We start from the raw sequence: 13,767 nt of genomic DNA, 5'->3' as shown, positions 1-13,767 counted from the left end.
CTTGACCAGCCCGAGTCTCGAAAACCATCTTCAATTCCCCGATAGCCTCACTTGAATCGACCTATATATGTTCAGTGGCACAATTAAAATTCCCTTGGTAGTAAAAAAGAAGAAAGAAAAAAGAAGGAGGGGCAGACCTAAAAGAAAAACGGAGACCAAGAGAAAGAAGAAGAAAAAGAAGAAGAAGAAGAGGAAGAAGAGTCTCTGGATCTACACAGGAGGTATACTATACCATACGAGGCTAGCCTCAGCTCGAAGAAGCAGAAGACTCGATAGAATCGTGGGGAAAGCGCATGCGCGCTCGCCAAGACATCAGACCCATCGGAGCAACTCGACGGAAGAACGACCGTGAGGATCGGAACGGAGTCGTCGGAGTATAACCAGCATCCATCCAGCCAAGCCAGTCGACCGGTCGGCCAATCAGCCAATCGGGCGTCACGCGAGTCGACCGGTGCTCGAGGTGGAGTGCTCGGTGTCTGCCAGTCAGTGCTCGGCCAGCGTTCCTCGAGCGTGTATTGTCGCTCGTGACGCTTGTCCTCTGCGCCTTCCTCGGTACGCCTCGTCGCATTTGGCGTGGTGGGCCGATCTCGCTCGTGCGCGAACCGTTTCGTTGATTCCTGTTGCGTTAATCGGTCACGCCAAGAGTGGAAATAAAATGAGAGACTGGTGGACAGAGAACGGGACATTCCTCCTCGTTTCTTTCGATCGAAGCATCCCCGAAGAAGAGCCTGAAGAATCTTCAAAGAACTGCTGAAACACCAGTCGTGTACACTCGTTAGAATTATATTACTATCGAAGGTTCAAGTGTTCGAGGAACGAACCGAGTGTGTTTGTGACTTTACGATGAAAGAAACGAGTCTGTCAGTGGATTAAAGCGCCCTATAAATCCGTCTAGAAGCAACACCATGGCGCCCCCAGACAGGCACAGATCAGCGAGGCCAGGCTCCGGGCTCAGCCTCTCCGTGCTCGGTGAGTCTACACGCGAGATTTTTTCTTTTCCCCCCCATTTCGTTCTCCTTCGAGCCGATTCACTCCTCGTGGATTCATGCCCCGTTGAAAGCAACCTTTCACGAAGGTGTCGGCCCTGGTTCCCAGGGTCTCTTCAACCGAGACCCGGAGAATCGAGACCGGGTGAAACGGCTCGTCCGTGGTTATAACTGTCTAAAGCTGTTTCACGAGAGATCGGGCTTAGACAGACGACGTTGTGCTCAACAAACTGTCACTGATTTGATCTAGAAACGATCTCAGGTTTTACCGCTAACTGGAAACGGGAGATTATAGTTTTCCAACGTTGACTGAGGGGATTTACACCTTATTGTGGAATGATCCTTCAACCTTTGTTCGATGGTTATCTGACAAGCTTTACACTTTACAGCTTTGATAATTGCATGAGTAGAAATTTGTAATTCTAAACGAGTTTAAAGTTAAAAAGGCTCAAATTTATAATATATTATTATTATTATATATATTATATATTATATTATATATATTATATATTATAATTATATATATATTATATAATTATTATTATTATATATATTATTAAATTTATAATAAATTTCCATTTGGAAATATTAGTACTTTTCGCTTAAAATTACATTTGAATTTCCACTTAAAAATGTTGATACTTTTCTTAATTTAAATTTTTCTAGGATCATTAATCCCCCCCCTCCCCCCAAAAAAAACTGCTTACTCGCACTAGTAATAAGTTTAAGAACGTATGTACGTGCCTTCGTTCTTCAGTTAAAATTCTACCAAGGAAGATAAGAATCCACGAACCGATGAGGGTTCCGTGTAAGGAATTAACGCGCGATTACTAGGCAAGGAGCCGATTTAGCGTCACCGATTAGGCCAGGTGCAGGAATTTTTTATTTTAAAAACGCACCACGCACCCTTATCCTCGGATCGATCTGCGGACAACGTGAAATTAACCATCGTGAGAGCCTCGGACGAGCTCGATGTTGGACTTTAAGTGGCTCGCGACACGAAAGCTTCGTTAACGCGCGGGATAGTTTTAATTAGAGTGGAATGCAAGACAGATTCGAGGGGTTTGCCGAGGAATGCAGCCGACGAGACGCGCCGTGACGAGCTCGAATGGCGCTTAGATTGCGCGCCGTCTCTTATCAACGAGGACGCGATTGCGGTCTCCGCGAGTTTCTTTAAATCCGCTCCGTTACAAGGTCGCCATTAGCGTGTCTCGTGTTCTCGATAATCCTTCCTGGCCTGTTCCTAGTTGATCTTTTCAAGTCTCTCATTTTTCTTTTCTTTTCTTTTCTTTTCTTTTCTTTTCTTTTCTTTTCTTTTCTTTTCTTTCCTCGAGCTGATCGAGTCCAAAGAACGGAGAAATTTACGCGTGCGAGAAACGCGAGAAGAAGGAGAATCTAGTCGGTTGTAATGAAGGGTTGCCAGGAACAGCCAACTCGACCTCAGCAGCGAGTCCACTGTAATTTTTTCGTCTGGAGCCTCGAGACTGACGCGATTTCAATTTTCTTCTCCGACAGTTTGATCTCACGGCGCGATTCGCTGGGAAGACTATAGAGTTTAAGAAACATCGATTACCATTTATTATTCAAAGTATCGAGTCTTGACTCTAAAAATGAACATTCAATGTTTGATCTTTCAGGGACAACGCCTGTGATGTTGACGATTTATGTTTTTTGATCATTTTGAAAGATAATAATATTTAAGTAGATTGGATAATTTTCATTGCTTTCAATTGTCACCTGACGTTTATAATTGAAATGGCACAGGGATAAGTATAGTGGATGAACTTTTCAAAGGGTTAATTACATCAGTATCGTTGGATTTCACAATTGAATCAGGCTGGAATTGAAAGTTACTCAATTTTAATATGTATTCTATGTGTATAAAGTTTACAATGCTCCTCGGACTTGTATTTTCATAAATACACGCATCTTTTTCATTATACATTCATTTATTCTCCCCTATATAACTTTGATACTTCAAAACATGAACGTTCTCTACCTAAAAATTGAGTAATCCAAATCTACTTCTAATTTCAATTCACAAAATACCAAAATGAAGAGCCGATTCTCGACTTCCAACGATGAACCTTCGAGAAATCTTCGCTATTATCCACGTTTTCTTTCTCTCCGAATTGATAATTGCCGTTCTCCGATACCTGATGTATCCTCGTTACGTCACGTAACATGCAGCTTCAGGGACGTTATCGTCGATGGATCGCGACAAATGACTCATTGGACGATCCGACGAGAGGACGCGAGAGAGCCGCTGCTGCTCCTGCGGGAAAAGTGGTCGCGGATGAAGTTCTCGCGTCTTCTGCAACCAAGTGGAACCGGCCGCTTCCGTTTTCGGTACGCGCGCCCCAACTGGTTCCCAGGGAGCTTATTATTATTTCGAAAAAGGGGCAACCGACCGACGTTTGCTCGCCATCGGCTCGGTCAGCGCGGCCACCTGTTGCATCCAATTAAATGGCGTAATTGACGCTTGCTTTTTGGAGCGTGACAGAACACTCACGTTTCCACGGGCACTGTTCTGTTATTATTTTCATTTACTCCGTCGACTTTTTCGTTCCCGCTCCCCCCTTTTTTTCCTTTACTTTGTTCGTTCTTTCGTTTTCGTTTCTTCGTCGCTTTTATCCTTGATTATTCGTATTCGGCTCGTTCCACTTGTTAATCGATGAAGGAGAATAGAGCGGACGTGAGTTTCGATGTTTAGAGAAGAGGCAGAGACAGACAGAGTGAAAACAATTTAATTTTCTTAACTCTGGCGTGTCTGTTGTTTCGCTAGAAAAGTGATTGAAGAGTAATTTCTCTCTTGCGCGATTTTTAATAACGTTATTCATGTTTGACTGATTGTTGTTCCTCTATTTGGACAGGTGGAGCGACAGATGAATAGCAAACAGTGCGCGTAATACAATTTAATTTGCATATTCAATTACTGAAATTTTAAATGGAAAATAACATCGTTCAGAAAAGTCTGAAAAAAAAGTTTTCGTTCGATCTGAAAATCGATTGAAAATTTCGGATGAGATCATTTTGGTTTTGTTCTCAATATCACGATTACGATGTCGAACTATCTTCATTACGAAGATTTATTTCCCTCGTAACATATTCACGTACACTTCAGCCAAGAAAATGATTTTATCATCTTATTTGGAATCTCTATGATCCAGTTTCGTTTGATTTCATTTTGCACTTTCTCGTTCAAGCAAAAAGCAAGTATCATCGATTAGATAGAAATGATGAAACTATTTTCCACCCCCCTGCTGTCTTCTACTTTCTCGTTGCTCGACTAGCCGATCGAAAATTTGTGGCCTGTTTAAATGAAAATTTCCATTCTTCCAACGTTTAAACAGATCATTCCTTTAGTTTCATAATTAATTATTTTATATCGCCATATATGTATTTTCGTGACTTGAGAAAATACTTCTGTACTGTATTGCTGAAGACTATAATAGAAGACTGAAAATTATAATAGAAGATTTTAAGATTATAACAATTCTAAACGAAGAATTCCAGAATTTTAAGAATTTTATCTTTTAAACATATCATTTTCTAATTAGGAATTAAATTATTCTGTATCATCGTATGTTTTCACAACTTGAGAAACCATAGCCAACATTTTTAAACAATAAACGCAGAAACGCTCTTATAATTCCCAATCTTCTAATTCCCTTTGCACTCTCACGGCTGATCTTAACGATGCAGTTTGCCCATTTGGATGAGAACGTGCGGGAAATGGCAAGAAGGTAGAAGAAAGAATTACATCTCCGACATCGATCGCTTGGACAGGCGTCGAGTTGTCGACTGACAACTGACCCCATACCGAGTCGCATTTGCAATGGACGCGTTCGTGGTTACGCGTCATCGACAGGAACTACCAGCTTCATTGAAAATACATATACATACTGTACGGTACTGGTCGGTCCGGTGCCAGTCGATGAATCAGACTTCACGCGACACCGATCGTCTCTCTTTCGATCGAGAAAGAATTCCATCGCGTGCGTGAAATTCACGCGCGTCGCCTTGCGTGACAATGAACGTCGAATGAGACGCGAGAGCATCTTTACTTTTACTTCTACTCCGCTTCATTTGCATAACGAAGAATCTTCATCTTTGGTTGAAGAATTTACGTTACCCTCGTAGCTTTTTACCAGTTTTTCTCTCTTTCTGAAAATAAATTATCGCGGATCGATATCTTAATTTTAACGAATAGAATTAAAGAAATGTAACTTGTATTTCGTCATAATTTATGTTTGAAGAAACCAAGAGACAAACTTTCTTTTCCTTGAATATCGTGTAGTTTGACTTCTTCAATTTCAACAAGTATGATTTAAGAGATGAAATTTGAATTACGTTCGCTCAAATTATCACAAATTCATGTTTAAAGGAACCAGAAAAAAAGAGAGAGAAAGAATGAACCTTCCTCGTTCACACTGTTATCTAATAATAATAATAATAATATATAATAATATTAATAATATAATATATAATATAATATAATAATATAATATAATAATATAATATATAATATAATCTAATAATAATATTAATAATATAATATATAATAATATTATCTAATAATAATAATATATATCTAAATATTACATTCGTATATCGTACGCTAAATCACGCATTTCTTCTCATAAATGCAGAAACATCCGTAGCGCAATAATAATTACAGGAGACACGTGACATAACTAATCGGCACCAGTAAGCAGACAAATATCAAAAGCCGCAGAATTCATTCAGATAAGTCGTTGTCCAACATAGAAAACCTGTCGTTCGAGCTATCGGTACGCGGTACCCCGCGAGATTTATGTCGCAATCGATGGAACGAGACAGCGTGCGACAGATTGCGAGCCAAGGAAAGCCAGCTCAATGCACAAATTAAATCATTCATTCGATTCTTTCTTCGATCAGCCTGTCCTGTCCTTTACCCCTTGCCATTTGTGGTGGCCATTCTTTCACTTGCGGCTGCTTTAACCGCGAACGAGATCCAGTTTCCGCCACTTCCTGCTCCACGTACGCGTATATTCTCTTCCTTCGTTCGTTTCTCCAATGACAACGGCGTTCGTTGTCCGATTGATTCGTGCACTCCATGAATGAACGAAATATACGACACATATATTTAATCTTTATATTAGCGAAATATGAAACACATTTCATATTTTATACGCTTCTTTACATGTCATTTTCTATGCTTCTTTTACTGATTAAGTGAAAACTTCGAATTAGAATGTCTGTTACATTTACTATATTTTGTATAAAAAGTATTTGTATACTTAACAGTAAATTGTCGATACTTTGAAGTATCAGAATTTATGAAGAAAGGGTCGTGTATATAATAATTTATCTGAGCTCATTTTAAAGCTGAATTCATTTTTTTTTTTTTTTTAATGTGTTGGTGTAATATCATTTAGTAAAAGTATAAGTAAAAATATCTGCTTTCTAGCTCGAAAATTTTACAAATTCAAACATCTTTACGCACATTGACCAAATTCATGGTCTTGAAGATTCAAGTCTCTCTCTTAAAATTTGCTGTACAATGTTTTTAGTTATTAAAATGTTGACAATTTTTCATCAAGCATTTATGCAAATACATTTTATAGTCGCTATATATTCTGTGAGTTTCAAACATCTAAATTGCCTCTTACTTCGACTTTACATCGATGGAGTAATATTTGCAACTTCAGTGTGCCATTTAAACTATGATCTACAGGCTTATAGATTTAAGAACGTAATATTCTGTTATATTGTTAATTCAATTTCTACCAAGCCATGTACGACAGTAACATAGACCTTTAGTCTCGAGGTTTCCATTCGTTTGACGAGCTGAAGCATGCTCGACGTGTTTAATCGAAAGTTACGCAACCGGCACCGAACATTTGGAAGTTCGATTCCGGCCAGCGATCACGAGGTCCCACGCGATTTCAACCGCGATACCGATACTTCGCGCCCGTTATTATAGGTCACCCGTTATCTTTCTATGAATCTCGATAAGTTACGGCCGATAAGGGCAGCCGGTTTGCAGAGAGAAAACGAGTCGCGCGAATCGCCACGAAACGATAATTGCGCCCCTCGCCTTCCTCCCTCCTTTCAACGAGAAATCCTGTTATCCTCAGCGTTATCTGCGTGTTTTCTACAATCGGTGGAAAAATTTTAATTCCGTCGAGTTTCGACATCTCGCAACTTGGAGCGGAACTGCAAGTTTCAGAGAATTGAAGAAGTTTCAAATCTTGACTGGGGAATTTTGATGATATGAAAACTTTTGGGAAGTTTAAGGGATGTCAGAGAAACGTTGGACTTAAAGAGTTGGAAAAGCTTCAAGATTCGAACGAGGATTTATAAGTTTCTAGGATAGTTCAAATATTTCAGAACTTTTACGTAAAGAATGTCGACGGTACAATAAAAATTCACGTCAACCTCTTGCGCTGGCAACTGATTGCGGACCATAACGAGTGACCAAACCGTGTACAATAATTCGTCGCTTTCTTTGCGAACTCGCCGGCATGATAGCACTGGATAAAAATGATTGAGAAGCGATAAATTTATTATTTGTTTTGCCTGTGTGTTTAGTTATTACTGAAATACATTTAAAACTGAGAAAATATTGGAATTTTGGGACAAAAAGTTCTCGACGTGCGTAGCAAGAGGTTAAAGGAAAAACATGAAACAGACACAAAGGAGCTTCTCTCAGAACTATAAGTGACACTCAGAAGAGGGCAATTGGATTCTATACGCTTTTTGTATAAATGTCGAATTGTTATGATGAATTATATATATATATAATAATTATAATATTTATAATAATAATATATATTATAAGAGTATATATGTATATACTCTTTACATCCCAAAAATTTCGAAACGAAAATTTAAAGGTTTCCAGTGGGCAACAACAATTTTAGAATCCTACAGAGACATTGATCTCCTCGCGAAAGAACGCTGCAATTTTGTAAAATAAAGAGACACCAGTATTTCTTTCATTTCTCCGCTCCTAACTTCAAGCGACAAAAAAGAAGGCCTTCCTCGTGAAAACCTTCCCTCGAAGGTCCAATGCCCGCGAAACAGGTTTAATTTTAAATCTGCAGCTGATTGTAAGACGAGGATCCAATGATCGAAGGGATTAGTGAGGTCGCGGCGATTCATCGTCATCGCCAGACGCGGTGAGGCCAACGGACTTCCTACATCGGCTACATCGGCTATTAACTTGGCAGGTTTCTGAGAATGGACGTCCCAGACACGGACTGGTAAGACTGGTGTGCCCGCTCCCGACCCTTCGCCTCTATTCTTGCTCTCGGCGCGGCATCGGCCAGACAGAAACCCACCAGCTTGTATATAGATACAATGCAACACGTTAGTTTAGTGTCCTGCGTCTTCGAACACAGGTCAAGGGAGGGTTGTAAAGCACGATGGGATATTGTCAATTTCCAACAGTGGCCCCTATTGTCGGTGGATGTACGTAGTTTCTGAACGACGTGACAGGGAATACACCGTACCTGTTCGGACAAGCTGACGCCGATAACTGAATGAAACTGAAGACACATAGTAAAATCGGTCGAAGTTAAGGCAGAGGATCCTTGAAATTCGAGAATTCGGTAGTGAGAGGAATTAAACGTCGGGTAAATTGGGGGATGAAATGGTAGCTTTAGAAACCCTAAAATTGGGGTTTGTTGAAGGAGAAAATTGAGGGAAGAAGTGACAGTTCTTTGAAGTAGAAGAAATTTGTTTTCTTTTTTTTTTTTTGTATAGATTAGAGAAATCGAAAGATTTGCGAGTTGAGCATGGAATTTAGTGGAAAAAAATAATTTTTACCAAACAAGGGGAGGATAAAATTTTGAATACTTGGCATCAAGGTTTAAATACCTAACAGCGTTTGAAATAATACACGTTGGAAGATGTGATTAAGAAGTTTAAGAATAAAAGAAATTCCTCTAATTAAATATAATTTAATTTAGGATTGGAGTAATTAACTCAATCCAAATACCTATCTTAACATCGTCTCAAATATTAAAGAACAGTCCAATATTTCTTCCCACGTTAAAAATCCCTCTATTTATAATAGTTCAAAGAATTTATAATTTAATTTACAATTCAATTGTAATTTGAACCACAATTTTCCAAAGTTATTTTGTCAAAATCCTTTTAACATCACAATCACGCGTAGAACGCTTCATTCTCGAGTAACTTTCATACTCAGAAATCATTCCCAAACGACAGCCCTACCAGTCAAGGCCTGGGAACCAGCCAGTATGATCGAAATCGGTAACCATACTATAGACATTAACAATCGCGGTCAAAGAAGGAAAAAACCAATTTCCCCACCGTGCGTTGTTTCTTTTCACTCTTCTTCACGGCGAGGAATAAAATTCTCATTAATTCAGAGCGAGAACAAACAGGAGTTTTCGGAGGCATGGGAAAGTGAGTCACAACTGGCGGTTGTGAGACGCTGTTTCGAGGTCAGGATACGCGTGTTCAAAATGCATCGTGCTCCATCGTCTGCCCTCCCTCTCCCTCTTTCTTTCTGCTTTCTTTCGTACGTAAGAAAGGAGAAGAAGAAGAAAAAAGTGGCGAGTCCTCTCGAGTGTCTTCGTTCTTTTTCGCTTCGATCGTTTTGCTGCGAGGAGGAGACGGGTTCCTTCGACGCTTTTGTCTGAGGCGGGGACTTACGGTCACGCAGCATGATGCACACAGGTGCGTGTGTTTCGCAACCGTCCATTCGTAATCGACCCAGTCTTCAAGCTTTTGCCTCTTTTCGAGACTCTTTTCGAAATCTCGCGAAGCGTAGTTTGACTATCCTTTATAGGACAATGAAGGCTGGAGGATCAAGAGAAAATTGGAATAAGGAAAACTCACTTCCTATGAGTTGCTAATACGACGATCTTGCGAAAATTTCGTCACATGTTTTTGATTATGTGTTTATTAGACTATGATAAATATATCACCTAGGTTGTTTTAGGGTGTGATAATTATATTATCTGAAGAAGCTGAAAATTAATAAAAATATATATCTCACTTTTAGATTGTATATCTATGGATGAAAATATTGATATCTAATATCTATTGATATAGCTGAAAACGATCACAGAGTTTATATTTCAATGAAGCATACTTCAATTTTTATACTTCTTAAAAGTATAAATCTGTAAGAGTAAAAATTACGAATGCAAGAGGTTTCACACAATTTTGTGAATAATAAAAATATAGATAAGACTGAATATTGAATAGTCTAGACCGCAGAATATTTTATTAAGAATATAGTTATACATATATATTAAAATAATATATTATATTAAAATATATTTAAAAATATTATATTAAATATATATTAAGAGTATAGTTATACATAGATTAAGGAGATAAAGCAACTAAAAATTGAGTTTCTGACGGGAATTAGTGTGAGAAAGAGATAGAATATATTCAATAGTCGATCGATCATTTACAATGAAAGACTTCTACAGTCGCAATTGAAATAATCAAAAATACTTGACTGGATCTTCTTGTATAATAATTCACTAATTGATAATATTAGAGGCTTGACAAGTGACATATGGATCTTCAAGAGTACGTATATTTCCCAACCATCCAATTGTAATTAATTCAGTCTTCTAGTGCTTTTTTGCAATCTCTATCTCATAATGAACGTTTGTCCAATAGCACTTGAACTACAGGCTGACCCAAAAGTAGTGCGATCGAACATTTAAAATTTAAAATATATATACATAATAGATATATTAATAAAATTTTGTTGTTACTTTGAACCCTTCGTAAAGTTCCAAAAAATGGAAAAATATTATACCACACTTATCATCATATTCGTTGATCAAAATAAAATGCTTGAAACAAAGAAAATTATAGAAAGAAATTCCATTTACGTTTCATCTGAGAAAAATTGATACTTTTCCCTGAAATTACATAATTCTCATATCGCTCCACACTGGACAGCAATATTCAATTTCTCGTTCGGTTACCTGACTCGATATAGAAATAAAAAAAAAAAAAACAGATCAGTTCAAAGCAAACTGATAAAACGAGGAAGATTCAATAATCTAACTAAACAAAGTTCAATGCGAGTCGATATCCTCCTCTCAAAAAAAAAAAAAAAACAGACTGGATGATGTTTGGGTGTTTTAACGAGCGATTGCTTCTTCGTTGCTTCTTTTACGAGAGATAGATAGGCACGTGGTATCCGAACGAAATCGAAGGAAGTTCCGCAACGATGAGTCTTTTCTTAGCCACTCTCCACGGTTAATTCCGTCCGCTGATAGAGGCACGCTGTTATCAGTAACTCGGAACGGCCACTCTGGTCCGTGTACTCCAGGCTAATCAACTAAACACCACAAACAAACTACACCAGGGAAATTAGAATCTCTCATTGATATTCCTTACGGAACCTTAAATTTAACACTTCCGGTGCTACTGATATAATATCACGTTTTCTTTCTCATATATGATCGAGATATGATGAGTCGTCGTTGTATCGTTCGTGCTCGCGAAAGTGTGTGATGTTCAGTGTCCAGAGAGTTTTAATGAAGTAATCTAATGACGTGGCACGTAGTTTTTAGTTGACATAATATACAGTAGTAATATACTCGCAATTAGTTGAAAATATTTAAATAGGAAAATATATATATTCGTAAGTCCAATTAATTTTATTAACGGAAGTTCAATTTAATCCTTTCTTTGCAATATAGGTACGTAAAAAAACAATCTCCTTCTACTTGAAAGCAAGTATAGCAAGTAGGGATATCATTTTAAATATCTTACGAAACAACGAGACATATAATGCCAACATTGTTTCACGAGACAACTGCCTGAAGATTACCGTTTAATTTAATTAAATTTCCCCCTCTAATTTCCCCGATCCGTTCTATGTGACTCCGTACGCGTTCAACATGATTTAGATTCAGCGCTCTGTTAATTGCAACATTTGTTCAAGGAACTAGCCGTTCCGGGAAAAGCCATAAACTGGATCTAAAGATTCCATTCGACGTGCTTTTGCCCAATAAATATTCGATGTTGCTCAATTTTATCTCGCGACCAGCTTGGCTAAATTACCAAACGGCGGCGGAATAAAAGAAATTCGAGCGAACAAAACCATTTAAAGGAGTTGAACGATAGAGTCGAAGTGTGTCGAGCAAACAATGAATCCCGTAGCGTTCGATCACTGTCATCCTCTCGTGGATGAAATTACGATGATTGTCGACGAACACGGCCAACACGAGCAAAACGTTCAGTTACGCGCGATTGAATCGAGTGCTCTCCTTCTCGCTGCTTCCACGCATCCAGCCTCGCTAACCGTAGAACGCGCATATAAACGGTACAAGCGGTTTCCATGTACGCGAACGACCAAAAAGAAATCGACATCGCAGAGTTTCAATCGCGATTAAACTCTGGACAATCTCCTTGCAGCGGTTTCCGTTAGCGTGCTTGGTTTAATTAGACGCGCGCGCCATTTCCACGCTGGCGTTATCGGAGCCATTGAATTCCAAAATTGGGCAAGTTGGCCGATATTTTTTGGAAAATCACTGTCGGGATAGTTGTTGGTGTTAAACGAGACATTAATTATTCAATTTTGATTGGACAACCGGATGATTAATTATTTTGAATATTGTTAGATAAATCGTTTCGAAGTATTTAATAACTATTATATAATCATTATACAATTGTTAGATAATACAATTGATCTTTGTTAGAGTACCATTGTTGGATAATTTTGTAAAAAAGTTGATAAAATTATAAGTATTGTATTAATTTTAATGCTTCATTAGAGAAAGTGTTTATTAAACTTGTGTTAATCATTATGTTACATTTCAGAGTAAATTAAATTTAACTAAATTAAAGTTTAATTAGAGAAAGTGAGAAGAGATTTTTATATTATTTATATTGAGTGTTATAACAAGTACCTACTATATTTTAAATGGATTTATTATTATTACATACATCCTATACATTTTTTTGCTTTTAAATATCGTATTTATAATAATCAATATACATAATATAATAATCAACCTAGATAATATAATAATCAACTAGATGCATTTGAAAGTACAAAAATATCAAAAAGTGATAAAACAAACTTCTGGCTACGTTCCACTGTATTGATTACTTTCAGAAATATACGAATTTGCACAATGGTCCTAAATCTTCGGATAACTGTACAAATACAGTATTGGAAACATAAAATCGTGTCGTTTCGGAATTTATGGCTTCAATTTTCTCCACGAGTTTTCTCGAAGCGACCTGTTTTTAGATTTCAATCCGGGAAACGGTCCGCCACGATAAGCGACGGATAACCCGGCGGTGGCGTAGAGCTTTTTCTCGGCTCGTCTACGATTTAATCTGTCGAGGTAGAGCCAAGCTTATCTATCTGCCGTTATCGCGCGGGCCAAGAGTCTGAACGTTATCTCGTGGAAACAGACAGGTAAGCCGTGCTCCACGCAGCATTGCTCGTGAGAGAGCGACGATTAGAAACCGGGATCTCGAGAGACTCCAGCTGATTCTGACTGCGCGAGATGCATAGGAATTGTTTGATTTCATTTTGATCGTGATACAGTGTGAAATTTTTGTTGGATAACAGCTCAAACGACACTCGTGCACGTTTCAGCGTGGAAAATGTGAAAGTGTTACTGCTTGAATATTTGAGACTTTTCGTTATATATATATATAGATACCTCTCAAGCAAACATATCGCTCGTTTGCATTATATATATATATATATATATATATATATATATATATATATATATATATATATATATATATATATATATATATATAT

At 38.0% G+C, this 13,767-nt stretch overlaps 1 protein-coding gene across 3 annotated transcripts in view; it reads left to right on the top strand.

Moving 5' to 3' along the window:
• The window catches only part of LOC122533070 (protein TANC2), a 66,984-nt gene that overhangs the window by 31,672 nt on the left and 21,545 nt on the right, over window positions 1-13,767 (top strand). Inside the window, exon 1 of one of the 3 annotated variants that reach the window (XM_043662435.1) lies at window positions 382-969. The exons of the other annotated variants lie outside the window; for them this stretch is intronic. Within the exon in view, the coding sequence (XP_043518370.1) occupies window positions 906-969 (64 nt within the window). The 5' untranslated portion in view covers window positions 382-905. Of the gene's footprint in view, window positions 1-381; window positions 970-13,767 lie in introns of those variants that run through there. 3 annotated transcript variants of the gene reach the window in all.

The sequence above is a fragment of the Frieseomelitta varia genome, unplaced genomic scaffold (genome assembly GCF_011392965.1).
Source record: "Frieseomelitta varia isolate USP_RPSP 00005682 unplaced genomic scaffold, Fvar_1.2 scaffold_493, whole genome shotgun sequence".
NCBI classification, from domain to species: Eukaryota; Metazoa; Arthropoda; class Insecta; order Hymenoptera; family Apidae; genus Frieseomelitta; species Frieseomelitta varia.
Note: the sequence above shows the minus strand (reverse complement) of the source record. Positions and strands in the feature narration are given on the sequence as shown.